The sequence below is a fragment of the Nelumbo lutea genome, chromosome 5 (genome assembly GCF_056320005.1).
Source record: "Nelumbo lutea isolate HS-2025 chromosome 5, American lotus-T2T, whole genome shotgun sequence".
NCBI classification, from domain to species: domain Eukaryota; kingdom Viridiplantae; phylum Streptophyta; class Magnoliopsida; order Proteales; family Nelumbonaceae; genus Nelumbo; species Nelumbo lutea.
Genome location: NC_142688.1, coordinates 4320543 through 4341296, shown reverse-complemented (window position 1 = coordinate 4341296; position 20754 = coordinate 4320543). Strand labels below are relative to the sequence as shown.

General features: G+C 36.6%; 3 protein-coding genes across 7 annotated transcripts; 2 read left to right on the top strand and 1 right to left on the bottom strand.

Annotated features, from left to right (window-relative positions):
* The first annotated feature begins 3823 nt into the window (after positions 1-3823).
* On the top strand, positions 3824-5066 carry LOC148849930 (glutathione S-transferase U17-like). Its single transcript, XM_088943184.1, has 2 exons — positions 3824-4214; positions 4445-5066. The coding sequence occupies exons 1-2, from the start codon at positions 3897-3899 to the stop codon at positions 4829-4831; spliced, it is 705 nt and encodes a 234-aa protein (XP_088799310.1). The 5' UTR covers positions 3824-3896; the 3' UTR covers positions 4832-5066.
* Positions 5067-6445: 1379 nt separating this feature from the next.
* On the top strand, positions 6446-10863 carry LOC148849929 (protein kinase STUNTED-like). The gene is made up of 11 exons (XM_088943183.1): positions 6446-6748; positions 7212-7516; positions 7633-7706; positions 7799-7917; positions 8097-8212; positions 8332-8901; positions 8989-9237; positions 9334-9494; positions 9586-9819; positions 9898-10047; positions 10326-10863. Exons 2-11 carry the CDS (start codon positions 7342-7344, stop codon positions 10575-10577), a joined length of 2100 nt encoding a protein of 699 aa, XP_088799309.1. The 5' UTR covers positions 6446-6748; positions 7212-7341; the 3' UTR covers positions 10578-10863.
* Positions 10864-13951: 3088 nt separating this feature from the next.
* Positions 13952-18805, bottom strand: LOC148849928 (uncharacterized). 5 transcript variants are annotated; one of them, XM_088943179.1, is made up of 4 exons: positions 18647-18798; positions 18354-18492; positions 15019-15367; positions 13952-14907 (listed from the first exon to the last, which is right to left on the bottom strand). In XM_088943179.1, the coding sequence occupies exons 2-4, from the start codon at positions 18429-18431 to the stop codon at positions 14351-14353; spliced, it is 984 nt and encodes a 327-aa protein (XP_088799305.1). In that variant the 5' UTR covers positions 18432-18492; positions 18647-18798; the 3' UTR covers positions 13952-14350. The 5 variants fall into 5 exon arrangements, with proteins under 5 accessions (XP_088799305.1, XP_088799304.1, XP_088799306.1 ...); XM_088943178.1 differs by having other exon boundaries at positions 18354-18526; positions 18647-18794; XM_088943180.1 differs by having other exon boundaries at positions 15019-15361; positions 18354-18526; positions 18647-18794.
* Between the last annotated feature and the right edge of the window lie 1949 nt (positions 18806-20754).

Sequence of the window (20754 nt, the reverse complement as noted above, 5' to 3'; positions counted from 1 at the left end):
TAATTCTAATATGCCACACTTACATTATGTTTAATATGATAAATATATGATATTATACATTTGCTTGTATTTTTTTCATTTTTATTTTTATTATTTATTTATGACATTAAAGGTTAGCGCATTTAACCAATAGTTGAACTATTGATCTTTGCTAAAAAGTAAAATAATTTCATTTTTTATTAGTTCTAAATTATATATTTCATTTTCATTATCAATAAAAATAATTATTGTTTATAACACTTATTTTTCGTCCCCAAAGTTAATAGCCATATGATTTCCAAGACTCAAATCATTGTGACATCTTAGCAAAAAGTTTCTCGAGATCTTCATGTGTGTATTCCTCTTAGAATCTCTTTCCCTTATATATATATAAGGAATGTTTTCAGGCTACAACCCCCACCATTCAGACACATGGCTTTTTTATTTTTTCTGGAAATTTAGACACATAACATTTTCTGATAAGTTGTTGTTAAAGCCCACAACCCATTATCACCATTCAAACAAGTGGGTTTCTCATTTCTAGAAAGCTAAACACATGCAATTTCTGAAAATTTCCTATTAAAACCCACAACCCACTACTAGGCTACAACCCCCGCCATTTATACACATTGCCTTCTCATTTTTTTTTGGAAAACTAGACACATGAAATTTTTTGAGAAGTTACTACTAAAGCCCACAACCCACTACCACCATTTTCATCCATTTCTAAAAAAATGCAGAAAATGCAAAAGTGGTTATCCACAACTACTTCTACCTACATTCTATCAGTCTCATTTAATCATTAGCCCTCTACTTATCATAACAAAAGAAAACTATCCCTATTCTAATAATTATTGAAAAGCTATTTTTTGAAATAAACATTTCTTAAAATTGTAATAATTATTTAAAATATTAATAAATATAAATCTAACATTATTGATTCCATAATATAAATATTCTCTGTACTTAATACAGGGTCATTCATTAGTTGAGTAGCAAAGGAAGCTGGCTGTTGATGAGTTCACATTCTGTGCACCCATGGGTGCACTGGACGAGTGAACCTGCGAATCAGAGTCCTCCACGTCAACCAGGAGAAGGAACGCATACTGTTAACGTTCCAAGTGCCGTTAGTCGGGTTTGTCGATTCAACTAGCGGCAAAATGACAAAAAGGAGATCAAAACCTCTAACAAACCTCATTTTTTACTTTTCCCTCCATGTTTTTCTCTTGGAGACCGAACCCTACCCACACTGTGACTCGAACCAGTGGTCGTCGGCGATGATGGCAAGAGCTCCAATGGTACATTTCTCTCTTCCTCCTCCTCATCCTCCTCATCTTCTTCTTCATGGCCAGGCTCGACCATGTGTGTTGCCGACCAACAAGTTAAGATCAAGATGTCATCCAAACAAATCCCATCGGATGCGCCGCTCAGGGTTCGGCCCTACCCCAAGAAGGAAGAGGAGAACAACATGAGAATTGTTACTCCAGTGGAGATAAAGATCCTGAATAGCACATATAACCTGCCCGCCTATGATGTTACCCAAGATGTCCTTGCCGTTATATTGGCCACTACTTACGCTAGCAACATCTACCATGAATTCAACGATATCGACATCCCTCTTTTCCTCACATGCCGCCATTTTCAATGCCTGGTGGGTCACTAAATTCGATCCACTTCTCTCAGCCTTATCGAGCTATGGGGTCATCAATCCGACTGACAACGACAAGGTGCATTGCTTTCCTGTAGTTGTCATTGGGCTCAAGTACCATTACAAGCAACACCAGCAGAATTCCTGGTGGATACTCTATGCTAGACTTCAAGCAGCTCCTTCGAGAATCGTTCAACTTGAGAGTAAAGCATTAGTTTGAGATACTAGAGCTTAATATGGTCCTTGTTTCACGTAGAAGGACGAGAATGTTTGTGAATGAAAATGATCTAGTGAGGATGGCAGAAGGATTGGGGTACCATGTGATTAGAGCTTCGCCTGATCAAATGACGAATTTATGAGAGTTTTTTGGGGTGTTGAACAAATGTAGTGTTCTGGTGGGGGCTCACAGGGCAGGACTAACAAACAATGAGTTCTTGTCGGAAGGAGTGGTGGTGGTGCAAGTGGTGGGATGGGGTCTAGAATGGGATTCTGAAGCCTACTATGGTGGAGTTCGTGTCCTCTAACCACCTCTCCTCCTAGAGGAAATCATCTATCCTTCCCGAAAGGGGCAAGTTCTGGGTTTGGGTTCAATAGAGGAGAATCTCAAAAAATGGGAGGGAGTGAGAAATGAGCTTCAAAATGAGGAAGAGGGTTTATAAACTCGAGTTCTTTGCCTTTTTGCATTTGGTTCGATCGGACATGTCCAGATAACGGCCAAGTCCCATTAACATTTTGAATCTCCCAGCCCCATCGACGTGTCTTTGTCTGGTTGGTCAGACACCTGTTGCTCCCATTTTTGTGTTTCATTGGGGGATGTCACAAATGAATGCTACTAGGGGTGAGCATTATTCGGTTAAAACCGAATTACCGAACCAAAAATTTTGGGTTCGGTTTTTAATAATTTTGGTTTTCGGTTTCGGTTTTCAGATTTAGAAATTTGGTTAACCGAAAAAACCAAATTAGCTAAAATTCATTATATAATATATAATATATAATATTTAATATGTATATATATAATATGCTATATATCTATATATTAATATATTATATAATCTATTATAATGAAATTAAATTTTATAATATATTATAGGTTAAAGTATATAATATTATATATAATAATAACTAAATTCGGTTTTTAACCAAAATAACCGAAAACCAAACAGAAATGGGTTATTTTGGTTTTATTGAAAATCGGTTTCGGTTTTTATTTTAATATTTTGGTTTTAAAAATTTTGGTTTATTCGGATTGATTTTTAACCGAATAAACCGAATGCTCACCCCCTAAATGCTACAACTTAACCATATTCCCAGTAGGTTTGAACTTTGCTTTTGAGGAATGTTATTTGTTTGGGAGAAGTAACATGGGAAGCAAAATGAGTTCAAGATTTACATTAGGCAAGATTGCAAATTATAATTACAAGAAATAAATTCAAAATTGAATTAAATGCATATTTTATGTTTGGCTCAGATTAACGTTACAAACGGGAAAATAAAACCTTTTTGGTAATCCTCCTCGATTCTCCATAGAAAAGAAAAGGTTCACTATGCGAATTCATGTTTCCATGGAGTCATGGCCTATCCAATTAAAACAGTTTCAATTCAGGGTGGGTAGGTGGCTTCATTTGGAATGATAGCTCTAAGACGACGATTTGGTAGACTTGCTCTGGAGTCTAGAGTTAAAATATCATCAGCACGAGTCTGAATCTACTAAACATGTTTGCGCAATTTCATTCAATCTGTTATAGGTAGGGCTAACTATTGATATACTCAGTAGAGTTATAAGGCCAGAAGGAGTCTAAATCTACCGAACTTATCGTACACTTGCATTCAGTCCGTTTCTTTTATTTATCGATGGATCGATTTTGCGGTCCAATCCAATTAATTAGTTGGATTTAGACATCCAATGGTCCAACCCAATTAAGTTGGATCCAGGCATCCAATAAGCGTAATTTGATTGGATTAAAAAATCCAATAAAAATATACCAAACCCAATCCATTTACGGTTTTGCGGAGGAGAAGGATCATCAACTCATCATAGAAGTAGGTGGGCACGTGTTTCGCTGCAGCCGTTCAGCCAACAATCGTTCTAACCAGTAAAGAAAGAAAGATGGGGGGCGCAGAATGTGCTTCATGCGCCGTTGTAAGTTGTAACGTACTTCCCTCCCTCTAGCTATTAATATGTGAAATGAAATACTACTGATGGTCCATTATATATTTCCATTTACAACAAATCTTTTGAGTTGGGGTTTACTCCAGGCTCTAGCTAGTAATGCCGGAGGGCGAGGTCAAGTTGTTGGGGCTATGGCCAAGCCCATTTGTCATACGGGCGAGGATCGCACTCAATCTCAAATCGGTGGATTATGAGTTTGTTGAAGAAAAGTTCGGGACTAAGAGCGAACTCCTTCTCAAATCCAATCCAGTTCACAAGAAGATCCCTGTTCTCATTCATGACAATCAACCCATCTGCGAGTCCTTGGTCATTGTTCAATACATAGACCAAGTCTGGACCTCTGGGCCATCTATTCTTCCCTCTGACCCTTATGATCGTGCTATTGCACGCTTTTGGGCAGCCTACATTGATGATAAGGTACGTTAATTAAGCTTGTCCCCAAATTGACAAATAATTGAAGGGTGGACAACGTTGGCTGACAATACTCTGCCCGTCTTAGTTCTTAACTAACCACGGCCAACTCGAATTAATCTTGTTTTGTTGTGTTGCATGTGTTTAAATTCTTGGGAGTGTTGCTCCTGTTTTAAATATTAATTGGATTTCATTGTATTATATATATATATATATATATATATATATATATATAGTGGTGGCCATCTATGGTTGGACTGGGGAAAGGACTAGGGCAGGATGCGGAGGCAACAATGATAGATGAGGCCAGAAGGGGGCTTGAATTGTTAGAAGAGGCATTCATCAAGTGTAGCAAGGGAAAGGCCTTCTTTGGTGGAGAACGCATTGGCTATCTCGATATTGCATTGGGTGCCTTCTTAGGGTGGTTGGGGGCCAAGGAGAAAATGGCAGATGTGAAGCTTTTAGACGAGGAGAAGACGCCTCATCTGGCCCAGTGGGCACAGCGCTTTAAATCAGACCCTGCGGCGAAGGGGCTGATACCAGAAACTGACAGGTTGATCGAGTTCGCTAAGATGGTTCAGGCGTGGCTCAAAGCTAAAGCTGCAGCACCACCTACTCAGTAGGGAAAGACTAGGCAGCCTCTGCCTCTGTTGCTGTGTAATAAAACTTTGTGGGTAGAGAGACTAGAGAGTTAAGGCTTTGTGGCCCTTGTCTTGTTTGCTAAGTGATTTGCACTGCAATTTGCAAATTCTACTGGTGAATTTTGCTTCAGTTTTTTTTTTTTTCTTTTTTTTTTGGTACCTCATCCGTCCGCACTACCAAAAAAAAAAAAAAAAGTAAAAGAGAATTTGCACTCAACTCATTTGTACTCCTCTAATTTTGAATGAGCGCAAATAAAATTAATTGCATTGCAAATAAAGAGGCGTAATTAACATAACACAGGATTCGAGCAATTTTAAGTTCTTTATTAAACAAAATTTGTATGTAAAGATGGGAAAATGCAACCAAGAACATTTCTTGAGGCTGTGTTTGGTTTGAAGGAAAAAATAGGGAAAGGTAGGGAATTCCCTGTCTTTTCCTACTTTTTCCTTCAAACCAAGCATAGTCTTAGGGCTTGGGACGTGTTTGAGTTTTGACGCACTCCAGAAAAAGTTATGTTAAGAGACCCAAGTGGACAGCCCATAAGTGACTGGTTAATAGTTGATTTGGGCTTTCGGAATAAAGAGACTGAAGTGAATAGTCCTTTAATTGGTTGATCAACAGTTGAAGAGCCCCACACAGACAATCAGAAGTCGTGCTTCAGTTTTCCCAAACGGGCACTAAATATATATATAGAGCCATCTTGAAGGGACCACCCTATTTTTTGTGAAAAAGAAACTGGCGACTTGAGGGTGTTTTGTTATTGGTGTGGAGTACTAAGGATTGTTACATATGGTAAGTTTTGACAAAGTGAGAATTAAAATTAAAAAAAAAAAAATGTATAATTTCTTCCGGGTTTAGATTGACACCCTAACAATCTCCCAATAACAAATACGGGAGATAGTTTCAATGCACTCTAAGATGTGCATGGGGCGCTGTGGGGCATGCTTTGTGGGGTGTTGATGTGATGTCGTTTTTTCCTTATTTTTAATAAGGTAAGTTATTCAAACCTTCTCAGTTTCTAACAACTATTTTAACCTCGCATCAACTTTGACCCCTCCAAAATCCTCCTTCCACATTATAGATAAATTATTGAGATTTAACCTTTTTTTTGTTAGTTTGAATAGGTAAGGCAGCCCAATGCACGAGGTTTATTCAATGGGAAGGGATAAATGTATGCAGCCTTACCCATAATGCAAATGCATACAGAATTTGTTTACCAAATTTAAATAAATAGATGGGTAAAACTAAAAAGCTATCCATATATGCCTAGGTGATGATGATGATTTAGTAAGAGAGAAAGGAGAGGAGAAAAATGGGTTATGTTTGTAGAGATTTCCCTTTTTTTGGTTTCATAGGTGCTCTTTAAAATTATGATATCATCTTTTTCCATCGCCATCTCAAAGTCAAAGTAAAAGAAGTGGTCAATTTGTATAATTTATCCGAAACGTGGAAGAAGTTTTTGGAAAAGTCAAATTTCAGATGAAGTTAAAAGAGGGAAAATCTGTGGAGCTACCGATCGAGGAAGTGACCGGCTATTCTGGGTTTACTCTTATGGCTGTATTTTAGCGGACAGCAAGGAAACCTCATATTCATTCTCTTTCGTTCGTCCACGCTTTGCGGGATTTTTTTTTTTTTCTCTCCAACCAATGGTTTCATTACCTTTGTCGATTTTCTTTCTCATTAGCTTATCTATCCTTCCTTTTGATTTCTTTTTTAATTTTCTTTTGATAACCCCATTTTCTTAATGGATCTAAGTCGTCGTTAAAACTCCTACCTCTTTGTCTTTTAATCATTTTCAAAGTGTTGATGTTAGTCGCAGTGGATAGGCTGATGATCTTTGGTGGCAATTTCTTTTAAGAGGATGTGGGGCTTAAAGGACAAAAGCATACACTCTTTAGGTAGATTTCTGTTGTTAGGCATTGTTTATCATTTTCAACTTTTCCTTACTCTTTTCAATATACCAGTTTTGCGTTTCATCATTGAGATGATATGTGGAGTTCTTTAGGTGGTCGATTTCTGTTGTTAAGCATTGTTTATCATCTTCAGCTTTTCCTTACTTGGTACTCTTTTTAATATATAGGTTTTGTGTTTTGTCCTTGAGATGATATGTGGAGTTCTGTTTTCTGTTTATTCATGGAAAGAACGAGATGTTTTTGTTAGGATAAATTTGCAATAGATAATGAGTCCCTTCTTCTGTTAATTGTATATTTTGTTAATAAGTGCTATTTAAATCAAGAAAGAGTGAAAGGAGAGCGTTCAGTGTCTTGCATTGTGGAGTCATAGATTTAATTTCTTCTACTTTTCTAATTTGATGCTTGTAAATATACAAAGGGATATGATCGTGATCACCTTTTGTTGCAGATATTGGAAAAATCCTCTCAAGGAGCAAGCCTGGTATTAATCATGATAAACTTGCAGAAACTCTACAATTTCAAGGAGCAGAAAAATCTAAAGACATTTTGAAATCATAAGTTTGACAAGGGAAGAAATAATGACGGCCACAGTGGAGGTTGCAACAGAGAACAAGGATGAAGAAAAGAAAAACGTTTTGGTTGGCATACGAATGGATAGATATGGTCGAGACTTGATTAATTGGGCCCTTATTAAAGTTTCTGAACCAAGGGATCGCTTAGTTGCAGTCAATATTTGTCGAGAATCTGATAATGGTAGTTGTCTTTTTTTTAATGATTCCTTTGTCTCCCTCTAACAGAAATTCTCTCCTTTGTTTGCAATTATAACTTCTATTTTCATCACTCAAATTCCCAATGATTCCATCTTTCAGAATCTGGTTCAAAAGAACACTCCTCAATGGCTGATTATTTAAAAGCTTGCCAAGGATTGTGTAATGTGAAACAGGCATGTTATAACATGATTTTCACCATTATGTTCTTCTAACTATATTCTGGTTTAATTATTTGTTTGGTTCTAAACCTGCACTCGGGTTTTAGGTAGATCTTACTGGCTATATCTCACGGGGAAAGTCTGTAAGGAAGGCTTTGGTGAGGGAGGCAAAAAAATGTACTGCCATTACAGTCGTTGTGGGAGTTAGCAGGCAGCGTAGTCTAGGGTAATTTATTGAGCTATAGACCATGGTCTTAACAAAGTACTTGTTTGGTTCAAGAATTTATTTTTTGATTTTTTTGAGTAAAAAAAAAATATATATATATATATATATATATATATATATATATATATATATATATATATATATATATATATATATATATATATATATATATTGTTTAGGGGTTGGGCGTCAGTGGCTAAGTATTGTGCCAAACGACTACCACCAACCACCTCTATACTGGCTGTCCACAATGGGAAGATCGTCTTTGAAAGTGCTTCAAAAAATCAATTTCCAGGTATGAATTTCATCTATTTAATTTGCTCTATCAAAAGCATGATAGTTTTTTTTTTTTTTTTTTTGCTTATAAATGAATGTTTTTTTACCTCATTTTTTCCCTCTTGTATTTGTTTATAGAACTAAGAAGAGATCCAAAGCCAAGTTTTTATTCCATAAGTATTTCCAGATTCAAGAGGCAGACTACTTCACGACATGCAGAGTTGACAAAAATTGTGGTTCAAAACTCTGAAGATGAATCGAGAAATCGTAGCAAATATTTGAAATACAATAGTTTTAGCGTTGTTCAAGAAAGCAATAATGGTACTTCAAGGTCAATTGCTCATTTTGGGGGAGATGTGCTAGAACCAAAGCCCGGTTGGCCCCTTCTCCGAAGAGCTTTTTCAGTCACTTCTGAAGTTTTAAATGATGCTGAAGCTAGAAATATGTCTGTTGTCCAATGGGTGATGAGCCTACCAAATCGGTCTCCTCCAGTAACTCCTAAAACCCAGCATAGTTTTGATAGCAATAAGGAAGAAAAACCCTGTAAGAAAAAGTTCTGTAACTGTGTGGATAGGAGCAACAGCAATTGCTTATCTGCATGGGGGGAGCTACCCAAGGAGTTGGAGCTTTTCATTAGGACAAATTCTTCTAATTGCAGGTGGTTCAGCTATAAAGAGATCAAGAATTCAACGTCTCAGTTTTCCTCAGGTTCAATGATTCATTGATTATTATAAGGTTTAATGTATTCCATTCTCTTTATCTTCTTCTGTTTCTAACTGTTTTACTCACTAACAGAATGTCTGATTGGGAAGGGAGGGTGTAGCCATGTATACAGAGGGTGTCTTACTGATGGTAAGCCAGTAGCAATAAAAATCTCGAAATCCTCAAAAGAAGCATGGAAGGACTTCGCCCTGGAAGTAGAAATCATATCCAGTTTGAATCACAAAAACATCACACCCTTGATTGGGATCTGCATAGAAGACAACGCTCTCATCTCAGTATATGATTTGTTTTCCAAAGGAAGTTTAGAGGAAGTACTACACAGTATAAGCTTCTGTGACTAGTCCTACTTTCTTTACACTATTCCTCGTAAAATTCAATCATGAAATGTTGCTAACATGAATTTAATACATCAAATAGGTAAAGGAGACAAATGTGTACTGTCTTGGGAGGTCAGACTGAAGGTGGCTGTTGGAGTTGCAGAGGCACTTAATTATCTACATAATGGTTGTTCTCGGCATGTTGTGCACAGGGATGTCAAGTCTTCAAATATTCTGCTTTCTGATGACTTTGAGCCTCAGGTAAATCCTCTTACCAGAAACGCAGGGCTCGATTAATTAGTCAGATGTCAGTGAAAATCTTAATATTGGTTTCTGATCTCTTTGGCCACAGTTAACTGATTTTGGGCTTGCTGTTTGGGCACCGACAACCCCACCCTATGACTATGAGACACACAGTGACGTAGTAGGGACGTTTGGATATATTGCGCCTGACTACTTCATGTATGGAAAGGTTAGCCACAAGATAGATGTCTACTCCTTTGGTGTGGTTCTTCTTGAGCTGATATCAGGAAGAAAGGCGATCGGTATGCAAACTCCGAACGGCCAAAAGAGCTTGGTCATGTGGGTAAGAGCCTGCTTTGCAAAAAGGATTCTCGTCTATAATTTCTCAACACTGTACGTATAACCAATGCTTTAATTCTAGGCAAACCCACTACTAGAAAGAGGGGATCAAAAAGGTCTACTGGATCCTAAGTTGGCCGGAAATTTTGACGACGTTCGTATGCGGAGAATGGTTCTGGCAGCTACACTTTGTATTACAAGGTCTTCTCATCTTCGCCCCAATATAAGCGAGGTATCTATGTATCGCTGACTACTAGTCCAAATTTGGCATTGAACAATTCAATTTTAGTCAAATTCTACCGAACCAAAAAAAATATATATATATATATATAGAAACGAGTACGAGTATTCGATTACTTTGGTCCAACACCAAGACTATTTATTGAATAAGAACCCATTTGACTCTCTCTGTCTTTAATTTTGTGCAATTATCAAAGTGGTATTAAGAGAAGTTGTAGTTAAAAAAAAAAGAAAGAAAGAAAAAGCTTACTTGTGTTATCCTTGAGCCAGATATTGGAAGTTCTAAAAGGGGTGAAAGATGTTGAGGAGTGGGGAAATTCCTGTGTAGAGGCTCCAACAGAATCAGATGATCAAGAAGGCGACGAAGTTTTGGAGTCAAGTAGTGCGGACTCGCATCCAAGCCTTGCATTGCTTGATGTAGATGATGATGCTACATCCTACAACAATGTGGAGCAAAACTTCCGGAGTTCCATGGAAGACTATTTGAAGGGACGATGGAGTCGCTCATCTAGCGTTGATTAGCTTCAATCTCCATGCTTACCAAGTGTAGTTTCCTTGTCCCCCCCTCTAACTTAATAGTTGAAGGGGCCTTCTATTTTTCTTCTTCTTGTTTGAAGACAATTTTGCTGCCAACTTGACATACCAGAGTTGTAGTTTCTTGGTATAATCTGTACAATTGACGGACGAAATGAAGGAAAAGGAGAAAAAAAAAAACAATACAAACCAGTAGTTCATTGTATAGACACCAAAAATGGAACCAAGACACCAGACTAGTTGGCATTTGAAAGAACAGTACTGAGTTTCCTCATTTCTTAGTTTTCTTTTTAGTTCTTTATTTTCTTAATCAAATACCTGGTAAATAAAAAACTATCATTTCTAAAATGCTATGTTTGGTTGGAAGGAAAAAGTAGGGAAAAGAAAGGAAAGGGAGAGCGTGTGGTAACTGATAACCACAACATCGATCTCCCCATCAAAAAATGACAAGGTTTTAAAATTGACCAAAAATCATTATTTGGTTCGATGGTTCAACCGCTTGGATCAATAATTTATTGATCAAATCAATGATTTTTTTTTGCCAAAAAGCGATTTTAGAATGAAACAGAATCAATCATGTGATCGATTCCTGATTTTTATGGTCCAGTCGTCCCATCTGATCCAATTTTGAAAACACTAAAAAAAGATGCAAATCTTCATTAGTGGCTTGGTTGAGATCCAACAAGTACAAGTCCAATGTGACAACAATAACTTAGGTCCTCTAAATGTGGAGAAATAATAGAATTCCTACATGTACCTATGGCCCAAATGTTAATATATAATTTGAAATAAAGGACAAAAGGGTGATAAAAATTCAGTCAAATATGTGAAAATAAGAATATATTTTAAATTTTTAAATATAAAAACTAATCATGTATCATAAAATTTTATAAGTTATCCACGATTATTTATTTATTTATTGTAGAGCCATGATGGTATCCTCCTTAGGTGCAAATTCTTCTAAGGTAGGATGCAACTTCGGCCTATCCAAATTGAGTCTGGACCCAATTCGGCGGATCTCGGCGTCTATGTGTTGACCTGAGTGCCTGACATCCCCTCTCTCACTTTCTTTTGGGTTTGCCTTAAAAAATGGGTTTGCCTAGTCGGGCTGAGCCTAGACCTAAACCTGAACTAACCGTAGCCTAACCTTGGCCTAGCTCAAATCTGGCTTGACTATATACATACATGAATACATATATACGTATAGGGTCCATTTCCAATAAGTTTATGGCCATTTTTAACATACGGGGCCAACCCCGAGTATGCCAAATTTTTAGTTTTAATTGGGATTGGGTTGAACAAATCGGCTTGACATTGTAGTTGTCCAGGTTCAGGCCTTAACCCAAATGTTAGGGTTGGACCGGGTTGATCTTAAACCCGGCCCAGCCCGCCCAAGTTGCATTCTTATTCCCAAGGGCAAAAACAAGTGAGGTTGGTGGGTTCGAGTTCATGCTGCCGCTGCCGCCCTATTACCAGAATTTGAAGAACGTAATCGAGATAAAATATGCAATGACGGGCAAGCAAATAAAGGAATGTGAGAATTGGGGATTTTGATGGATTGAGATCATCAGACGTCTTGCTTAACATCATCACAAATTTACATTTTCAAATTTAAAGAAAGGGGAAATAAAATAAATGATAGTGAGAGGAATGGAGCCAAGTATACCCCCCCCCCCCCGGCTCCCAAACTTGACTCTAACTTTCCTCCAACCCCAAACCAAAAATGAAATTGATTTTTTTTTCAAAAAGTATGTAATAGATTCAAACCATTTTCCCCTATACCCAATTTCTTCTACTCCCTATCTCATTTTCTTGTTCAATTTGCCCCTCCAAAAGAAAATTCCTGGCTCCTCAATTGATGGTAGTGTTCACACGTTGGTAATGTGGGCAAAAAAAACCTTTGCCTGCGAGGGCCAACAGCTTATACCGTTGAGAGAATTATTTGAAAAATAGTAATTGCACCTTATTTACTTTTCGACCATAAAAATAGACATGGATGTGAATGGGTGAATCAGTGTGAAGGAACAGGTCTTTACATCAGTGGAAGGACACTAGAGGAACGGAGGTCTGACGATCTCATCCCTCGGTCCCTCCCTATATACATTTTTGGGAAATTTATGATTTGCTCCGACTTAAAATTTTATTAGTTTTTTGAATATATTGTCCGGAATCCCAAATGTCTAATTATTGGGAACAAAGGTCTTGATAGGTTCCCCGTCACTGTTGCCAACTGTACAAATTCATAAAAATTTATGAAATAGAAGAACCAATTAAAAATCATACAATCTGTGATAGATGTGTCAACTGGTTGCAAAAATAAAAAATAAAAAAATAAAAAAGACCCGAAACACTGTATCAATTCGCCCAATAAACCCATACCAACGTATCGGGCGTATTAAAATTTTGAACCTTAGTCACTACACATAGTGGATGAACAACAAATGCAGCAGATACCAACTCTCCTTGAAAACCCTCTTGAGAGACTACAAAATCCTCTTATAACTTTTATTACACTTTTTTCTTATCTCATCACATGTATTCTCATTTTTGTATATATGGATACTTGTATACGAGGAAGAATAAACCAGTTGCTGACTGGACAGTGGGACTGGAAATCTAGCACAAAGGTGGGGTGCAGATGACTAGAGGTGGCAAACTTTCAACCCAACCCGCTAGCCCACCCAACCCAATCATTAGTTTCTTTCTTTTTTGGCACCCAATCATTAGTTAATGGATTGGATTGTATCTATTTAATCTCGGTATGGCAGGTTGGATAATTTAGGGGTCTGTTTGATGCGTCTTTTTGAACGGCTGTTTACAATCATCTAAAGGAAATTTATGACAGTGAAGAACTAAAACTTCTAATACTGTGTAAATTTTCTGTTTTACTTTTCTGTAATTTTTTATTATTATTATTATTATTATTATTATTATTTGCATTTTCTGTGTTTTCTTATAATTTCTGTATTTTTAAAATAAATTATATTAATTTTTATTTTCTATATTATTTTATAATTTCTGCACTTTTCTATGTTCTAATGAATTAAAAAATTAATGGGTTTTACTTATTATATGATTGGATTGGGCTAAAACGGTCTAGGTTAGATTGAATCCAATCTATTTAATTTTCTCCGAATTGGTGATTAACGGATTGGGTTCGAACTTTGAAGCTAACCCAAGTCCCAAGCCCATACAATTGCCATCCCTACCCAGATTACGGCCCAGGCCAAGTCACCCAATATAGAAATCCAATTCACGCTTTGCGAAGGCAAAAGAAAATCATACGATTTCTTCTTTCCCAAGTCCTAACACCACTACACAAGGAAAAAAAATAACTGATATCAGAATTCACAAAACCTGTCTTGCCAAAAGGTCAAAATGAATGATGCTTATAATTTGATAATTTGATTGATGGTATAAAAAAATGGAATAGTAAGTATGTTGCACAAACTTTGCTCTTTCTACAAGAAACACCCCACACGGAACCACCATGAATCATGAATGTTATTGTTAACGAGTATGATGATGGGCCATGGTGCTGGCTGCATGCAGGAGCATGATAATGAGCCATGTGGAATCGCCCGAAATTGAGGGAACAGCCCCTTTGGCTTTCTTTGAGTTGAGAGCACAATGGAGAATTTTTTTAATTAGCACTCCCCAATTGCGGAATTGCTGCCCGCTTAAGTTCAGGCTTCAAAGTTGAAAATTGAAAGTTGAAACCACCTCTCACGTTATTGGTGCTTGCTGAAAAACGTTGAACTTCAAAACGGAACGGTAAACGGTAACGCATATATATCTACCTCCCGCAAGTAACAGCAGCGTGGCCATGGATCCGAACTAGTTCCATGACTCGAGCTACCACCGTCAACCTTTACTTTCTTTGACTCGTGCCTCACTTCAAAGAGCCAATCCTGGTTATCAAATTCATTGTACTCGCTCTGAATAGGAGGTGGCACCCAGTTCTGGATTAAATCCCTGTACTTCCGTAATTCTATTTTCATTTCATCGCTTTCAGCAGGAAAACTGGATGTACAAGTTCCGGTCCTGTCTTCTGCAACAACCTCATTCCGTCTGGAAGTGGAACATCGCACTCCTATGCTGGAACACGGAACATTTGCATGTTTATCCTTCATAGCAATCTCACTCCTATCCGAAGTAGAACAAACCTCTTCCCTTTTGGGTTCAGGAGTAGCTTCACACTTTCCTTGGGAACTGATTCCAATCCTTCCAGAACTAGAACAGGCTGCTACTTCCTTGCTGGGTAACATTTCTGGATCCTTGTGTTTTACCAATGGCAGCCGTATTCTGAGAATGCTTGCTTTACATTTACAATAAGTAACAATTTCAACGAGTCAGTGTGCCTGAGAGAACCTAAAAAGCCCAACGAGCACAAACCCTCTAGGGAGGAGACTTTTACAGAAATACTCACCATGGTTATGGCTGACATCAGAGGACGTGCTATGCTTTTTCCTCTTGTGGCTGTTCTGGGTGCTGTCAGAAGAGTCGTCGGGATTCTGAGAAACAGCAGCCTGTCCATGTTCTTCAGTAAGCCCGCTCTTCTCCAATTGTCCGCTTTCATCATGGCTATTTCTTGGATGCTCTCCTCCCTTATTATCTACTTTGCTCTTATCCTTGTGCCTCTTTTCATGACAGTGGTTTCTCTTTTCAATACGCCCATTCTCTCTGGCTTTGTCCTTCTCTTTCTCTTTCTTCTCTTTTTTCTCCCTCCTCTTCTCTTTCTTCCTTTCTTTCTTGGCCTTGTGCCTTTCTCTCTGGAGCTTCATAGCACCAGAATAACCATCAATTTGAGAACAGACTACTAGAGCAGCAAGATCGAAGGAACAAAGCAAGACCAAGATCATGGACATGAAAATTTATTACGAATTTGGCTTATTATGATGCAGCAATATAAAGTCACTATTTCAATATATCACAGTCGATATTTTGTTAAAGTTCAACAAATATTACAAGGAAAGATGCTGAAGCCATTCTTGTGCAAACATCTATCCCAAGGAAAGCAGTCAGACATTTAGATGGGCAGCTTATAGGCAAATGGATTGGCATAGAGGTCTAGCATGTGGCAACAAAGTTTGAACTATACAATTTGTAGCAATTCTGCTATATAAATAAAAATCTGCCATACTACAGTAGAGCTGGTTTAGTAATTTTATGAACCGAGTACATTGCTTCCCATGGAATCCAAATGCACGCTACCGGAAAACTGAGTTATGAAAAGAATCACCACAAACCACCATTTCTACCTGAATGGTCCTAATTCCACACATCAAACACTTAAACTACATGCTTGGAATACCTCAAAGAAAACCATGCTAAGCTAGACACTAACAGTAAGTTCTAAAGAAGCCCAAAAACAGACAACTTAACTGACTTAACACCTAAGCAATTTGAAACCAAAAAAGAGTTGAAAGCTCACATGACCCTCTAAGCTGCTTAGACCAGGTATTAGTATTGAAAAAGTTAGGTAAAATAAGAAAAAAAAAACAAAGAAAACAATCTATATGTAAAATAATTTTTAGCATCTGCACAATCTGAAGATAATAAATGGCATCAGAAAGACTAGCAACCATTAGAAGCCCTGGGCTCTCACAACTGCATTTCTAACCAGGTTAAACCCCTTCCCTCACTATATACCATAATCCATAAATCAATCTGATAAATCATATTCATACTTTAATATTAGATAGCATAAAACCTGCTTGGAAGCCATGAATCTGCCTATTAGACTAAGCAAATTTGGTATTTGAGAGTAGAAAAGATGCAGCACATAAAAAAGTTAGTTTCTTTATGTCTTCCGAGACAGGTAAAAACAACCATGGATTAACAGAGGTTACACCTTCCACCAATAACCAAAATAAGAACCCCATTAAGGTGACCTCATCTCATTATGTTTATATGCCAGTTGCATTCCTTGTGAAGATGATCTCTGTATACTGCTTTGATTTCAACGGCACACCATCCAGGTATCATATATAACATTGACATCAATTCTCATTATCCAAGCCACCGCTAAATGATCATGATATGGCATGTCTATATGTACATGTATCAAACATAAGCCATTAAGCCTATTATAAACTGGCTAATTATTAGAATTGAATCAATATTGAATAACAATTAACCCCATTACATACATTTTAACATCTTAGATTCACAAATTACTTATTGGATACTGAATAATTCATACCATATGACACAGGTACTGTCACTCAATTCACTGGGGGCAACCCTTGATTCTTCCACTAATCCAACCCTAAACCCTATTGGATACCAAAAGATTTTCCATCCAATAGAAAAAACTCAATCGTGGTCCCATCAATTCAGCCTGTAATGCCTATAGATCAAATCATAATGAATAAATCCATGACAGAAAATGACAGCATTGGAATTGAAAACAGAAAGCTGGCAATGCTTTCACAGGCACACTCACCATAACCTATACCTCATTTAAGTCATAAGACGAAACACAGGATAAAATAAATTTACAAGTATAATCTTCATTTTGAACAGTAGAAAGCCCAAGAAAAAATATCCCATCAGGTGTTTTTGCTCATCTACAAGCTTGCCTTAGCATGCTTTGATATTAAGCTCTGTTAGTTTCCTAAAACTGCTATAAAATGAGAAGATATATATATATATATACTGTGTGTGTAACAATCATTGCCAAATCCAGGACAAAATTATGCTTAATGACATATGAGTTTCTCAAGCACCTTAAAGGGGAACCTGCAGTGGCAATTCTAGAAACAACCCGTGGCAATATCATTTGCCCATACATATATAATGCTGTGAAAAGTGAAAACACTTCTTGATGCCCTTATATCTGACAAATAATAGAGACATCGATGCACAACATTTGTATAGATAATAACTGCACTAAGTGAAACCCAACAACCAAGTACAATGCAGAAATAACCGTAATAAAAAAAAATGAATCAAGTAAGACCAAACTTTACTTTCAATTAGTCAAATTGACCAAAAGACTTTCAATTAGCAATTAGTCTGCCTATTTTCCACAACCAAGTAGTTAGTGTTACTAAAGCTTTCATGTGTTAGTGTCACAAATAGTTACTTTCTTTTCCAATTAGAATGTGCATGCGCACATGGCATCCAAAACATGGTGTTCCCTGATCCCCATGTAAATAAGATTTTCTACGGAATGATAAGAAGTCATTAATCCACAGATAAATCTTCCACAATATGGCTCAGTCTTCTAATGAAGTGAAGATGATAAAACTAATTTGACATTTTAAATACACGGGTGCCAAAAAGAATGGAAAATGTAAATTGGGTTCCCAAAAAATCTGACAGACAACAACCCCGATCATAACCTCATATACACTTAGTTGGAACTGCAATTCACATACCCAAAGATACTAGTATTCCATGTTCCATAACAACTCTACAAGTAAAACACACTTTCCCAAACCAACTAATCGTATATTGTTACTTCTTTTCTCTTATTTGTACTTTCCTCGTTCCTTCTATTTTTATGACATGCTCCACGAAGACAACGAAAGATGGCAGGAACCTCATCTGAGGTATTTCCTCGAGGGTTCAGATACATTCAAAATTACCCGCCCAAGCAAATATCCGATTCCATTATGCATTGGTTACAAAAAATGTGTATTCACTGTACACACGAAAACCCGATATCTGTTTCAATATTTCCAATCACGTTTGCGAATCGAATAAAGTAGTCGAGCATAAACGCAAAAATCAACACAGCATGCACGCTCAACAAACCTTAATCGATTCACTCAGAGCCTCGGCGTCGTTCTTCCCCTCATACCCCGGAGGAGGGTAAGGAAAGCATCGAGACATGTTCACAACGCAATCAACACCGCAGAAGTCCCAAAATTACTTGAGCAAAACTGAATCAACACTGTGTAGTCAACCACAAATCGCCTGTTATTTGTCTGCAGGAAAGCAAGAAAGCAAAATTGCCCAAAATTTGCCACAATAGGTAATAGACGCGGTCATGCTTAATCAAGAAATGCTATGAAACACCGAATCTAGGTTCAAGCTCTCTCACATACACGCAAAGTTTGACGCGAGATCATCCAAAAAATTATAACGATCAACCGAAATAATGGCGCGAGAAGAGAAACCCCATGATTAGGGTTTTCAGAACGAGAGAGAGGGAAAAAGAGATCTGAAAACGAGAAGCCCAGAACAGCTACGCGCTTTTCCTTTGGTAGCTGAACAAGGGTATATATAGCCTCAGTCCTCAAGGTCGGCCCGCCTCTAACCTCTTTCGACGGAACCCTCTAGGTATGCTTTTACTTGTTTACCCTAATAATTTTTTATTTATATATTATCCGTACGGTCGGGTCGGGTTGGATCGGGTTCGAATAAGGGTATATTCAAATTCGATTCCGATAGGGCTCGATTTGAATCCGAATCCTACCTGTAAGTCAGATCAGATCCTTTAAAATTTAATAAATTATTAAAATATAAATAAAATATATTAATTTAAATAAAATAAAATAAAACAATTTAAATATTTTTTAATTATTTTATCATATATATAATGTTTTTGTAAAAAAATAAATAATATAACAAATTTATAAAAATATAATATAAAAAATATATTTATAAATAAATAAATAGTATATATATGTATTATATATATTTATATTTATAAACATATAATATTTGGATTGAATCTTCTAAGATTGGATAGTGGTGATTCGAATCCGATCTGATCCTCTGAAGGGAATGACCAAATTTGATCAAGTAGGATCGGGTCTCAAATCGGATTAGATCATGATCCGATCCATTTGCACATCTTTGCAAGCGGGCCACGTGGAAGTCACCCCTAACCCAACCCGAAATGGTTAATCTTTCGATCCCTAACCCCTTATCTCCCATACATCCATGCACTTTTTTATCGAGTTTGGGTTCATTTGTGTGGGCAAGGAATGGATATATCACCAATAAAATGCTCTCAACAGTCAACACTATCCCAACAAGCCATTGCAATCGTAGTTTGGAAATATCTCACTTTTCATTTAGGATCTGTTTGGTTTGTAGGATGGGGATGAGAAAAATTGAATATTCCAAAAAATTCTCTTTTCTCATATTTGGTTTGAGGGAAAGAGGGCGATGGGGTGAGAAAAGTGTGGGATATTAGATCCCAGGTTTTAAATTTTATAACGTATCAGTTGAAATGTACTGTTTTCGGAAGAGTTCGGATACACAGAACATGTCTAATTAAATGGTTTCATATTTTTTCGTCCATGTCGAACCGATACAGGTCCGTACCGGCCTTGTATCGGTTCGTTTCGGGTATATACCGGCCGATACAACCCAAAACGGGTCGATATGCATTATGTATAAGCCGAATTTAATTTCCCTATCCTTTTTAAATTTAAATTTAATTTATATATTCTCTCTCTCATTAATATCAATTTTATTTAAGCCTTAAAGTCTGAGACGTCACTAAATGCTAATATAATTTAATTAAATGCTCATTTAAGTTACCTTTAATTACAACATTTAATATGTCATTAAATGTTATTTAAGTCAAATAACTTATTAAAAATCACAAACCAAAGGTATAAGATTTTGAACCCAAGTCATTTGCTTGCAACACTAATTAATTAACCATTATGCCAACCTCAATTACTTATTAGAATAACATTTTTTTATACTTAAAGTAATTTTTCTTGCCTTGGTGGATGTTTCACAATAAATGCTATAATTTTGATTATTAATATTTATATAATAATAAGATGGATACAAGTTAAATTTATTTATTCAAAATTAAAGAATATATTAACTTGTATACATAATAAATATCATCTAAATCTATATATAATAAATATTAACTAATAAATGACTTCAAAAAAAGATTAACTAATAAATATTAGTATGCATACACATACATTTTAGTTCTTCTATTACTTTTCAATGGTTACTAATTATATTCCAATACTTCATATAAATCATTAAAGAATGATTTTTTATGTTTAAATAAATTAGTTATAATCACATAAAACTCATTTTTATTATTGTTCATATTTTTTAAATATTTTTGAATTTTCTAGTGTATCCATGCGTATCTATACGTTTCTAAAGCATATCTTGATATGTCTCTTAAAAATACATTTATAATACACCTTGCGTTTCCGATACTTTGAAC

What these genes read in the sequence shown, in the direction of transcription:
- LOC148849929 (XM_088943183.1), top strand. Translation starts at nt 7,342, where the DNA reads ATGACGGCCACAGTGGAGGTTGCAACAGAGAACAAGGATGAAGAAAAG. An exon ending in TTGTCGAGAATCTGATAATG is followed by an intron (nt 7,517 to 7,632) that starts GTAGTTGTCTTT and finishes TCCATCTTTCAG; the next exon opens with AATCTGGTTCAAAAGAACAC. An exon ending in AACGTCTCAGTTTTCCTCAG is followed by an intron (nt 8,902 to 8,988) that starts GTTCAATGATTC and finishes ACTCACTAACAG; the next exon opens with AATGTCTGATTGGGAAGGGA.
- LOC148849928 (XM_088943179.1), bottom strand. Translation starts at nt 18,431, where the DNA reads ATGTCTCGATGCTTTCCTTACCCTCCTCCGGGGTATGAGGGGAAGAAC. An exon ending in CTCTGAGTGAATCGATTAAG is followed by an intron (nt 15,368 to 18,353) that starts GTTTGTTGAGCG and finishes GGTGCTATGAAG; the next exon opens with CTCCAGAGAGAAAGGCACAA. An exon ending in TGATGTCAGCCATAACCATG is followed by an intron (nt 14,908 to 15,018) that starts GTGAGTATTTCT and finishes GTAAATGTAAAG; the next exon opens with CAAGCATTCTCAGAATACGG.
- LOC148849930 (XM_088943184.1), top strand. Translation starts at nt 3,897, where the DNA reads ATGCCGGAGGGCGAGGTCAAGTTGTTGGGGCTATGGCCAAGCCCATTT. An exon ending in CAGCCTACATTGATGATAAG is followed by an intron (nt 4,215 to 4,444) that starts GTACGTTAATTA and finishes ATATATATATAG; the next exon opens with TGGTGGCCATCTATGGTTGG.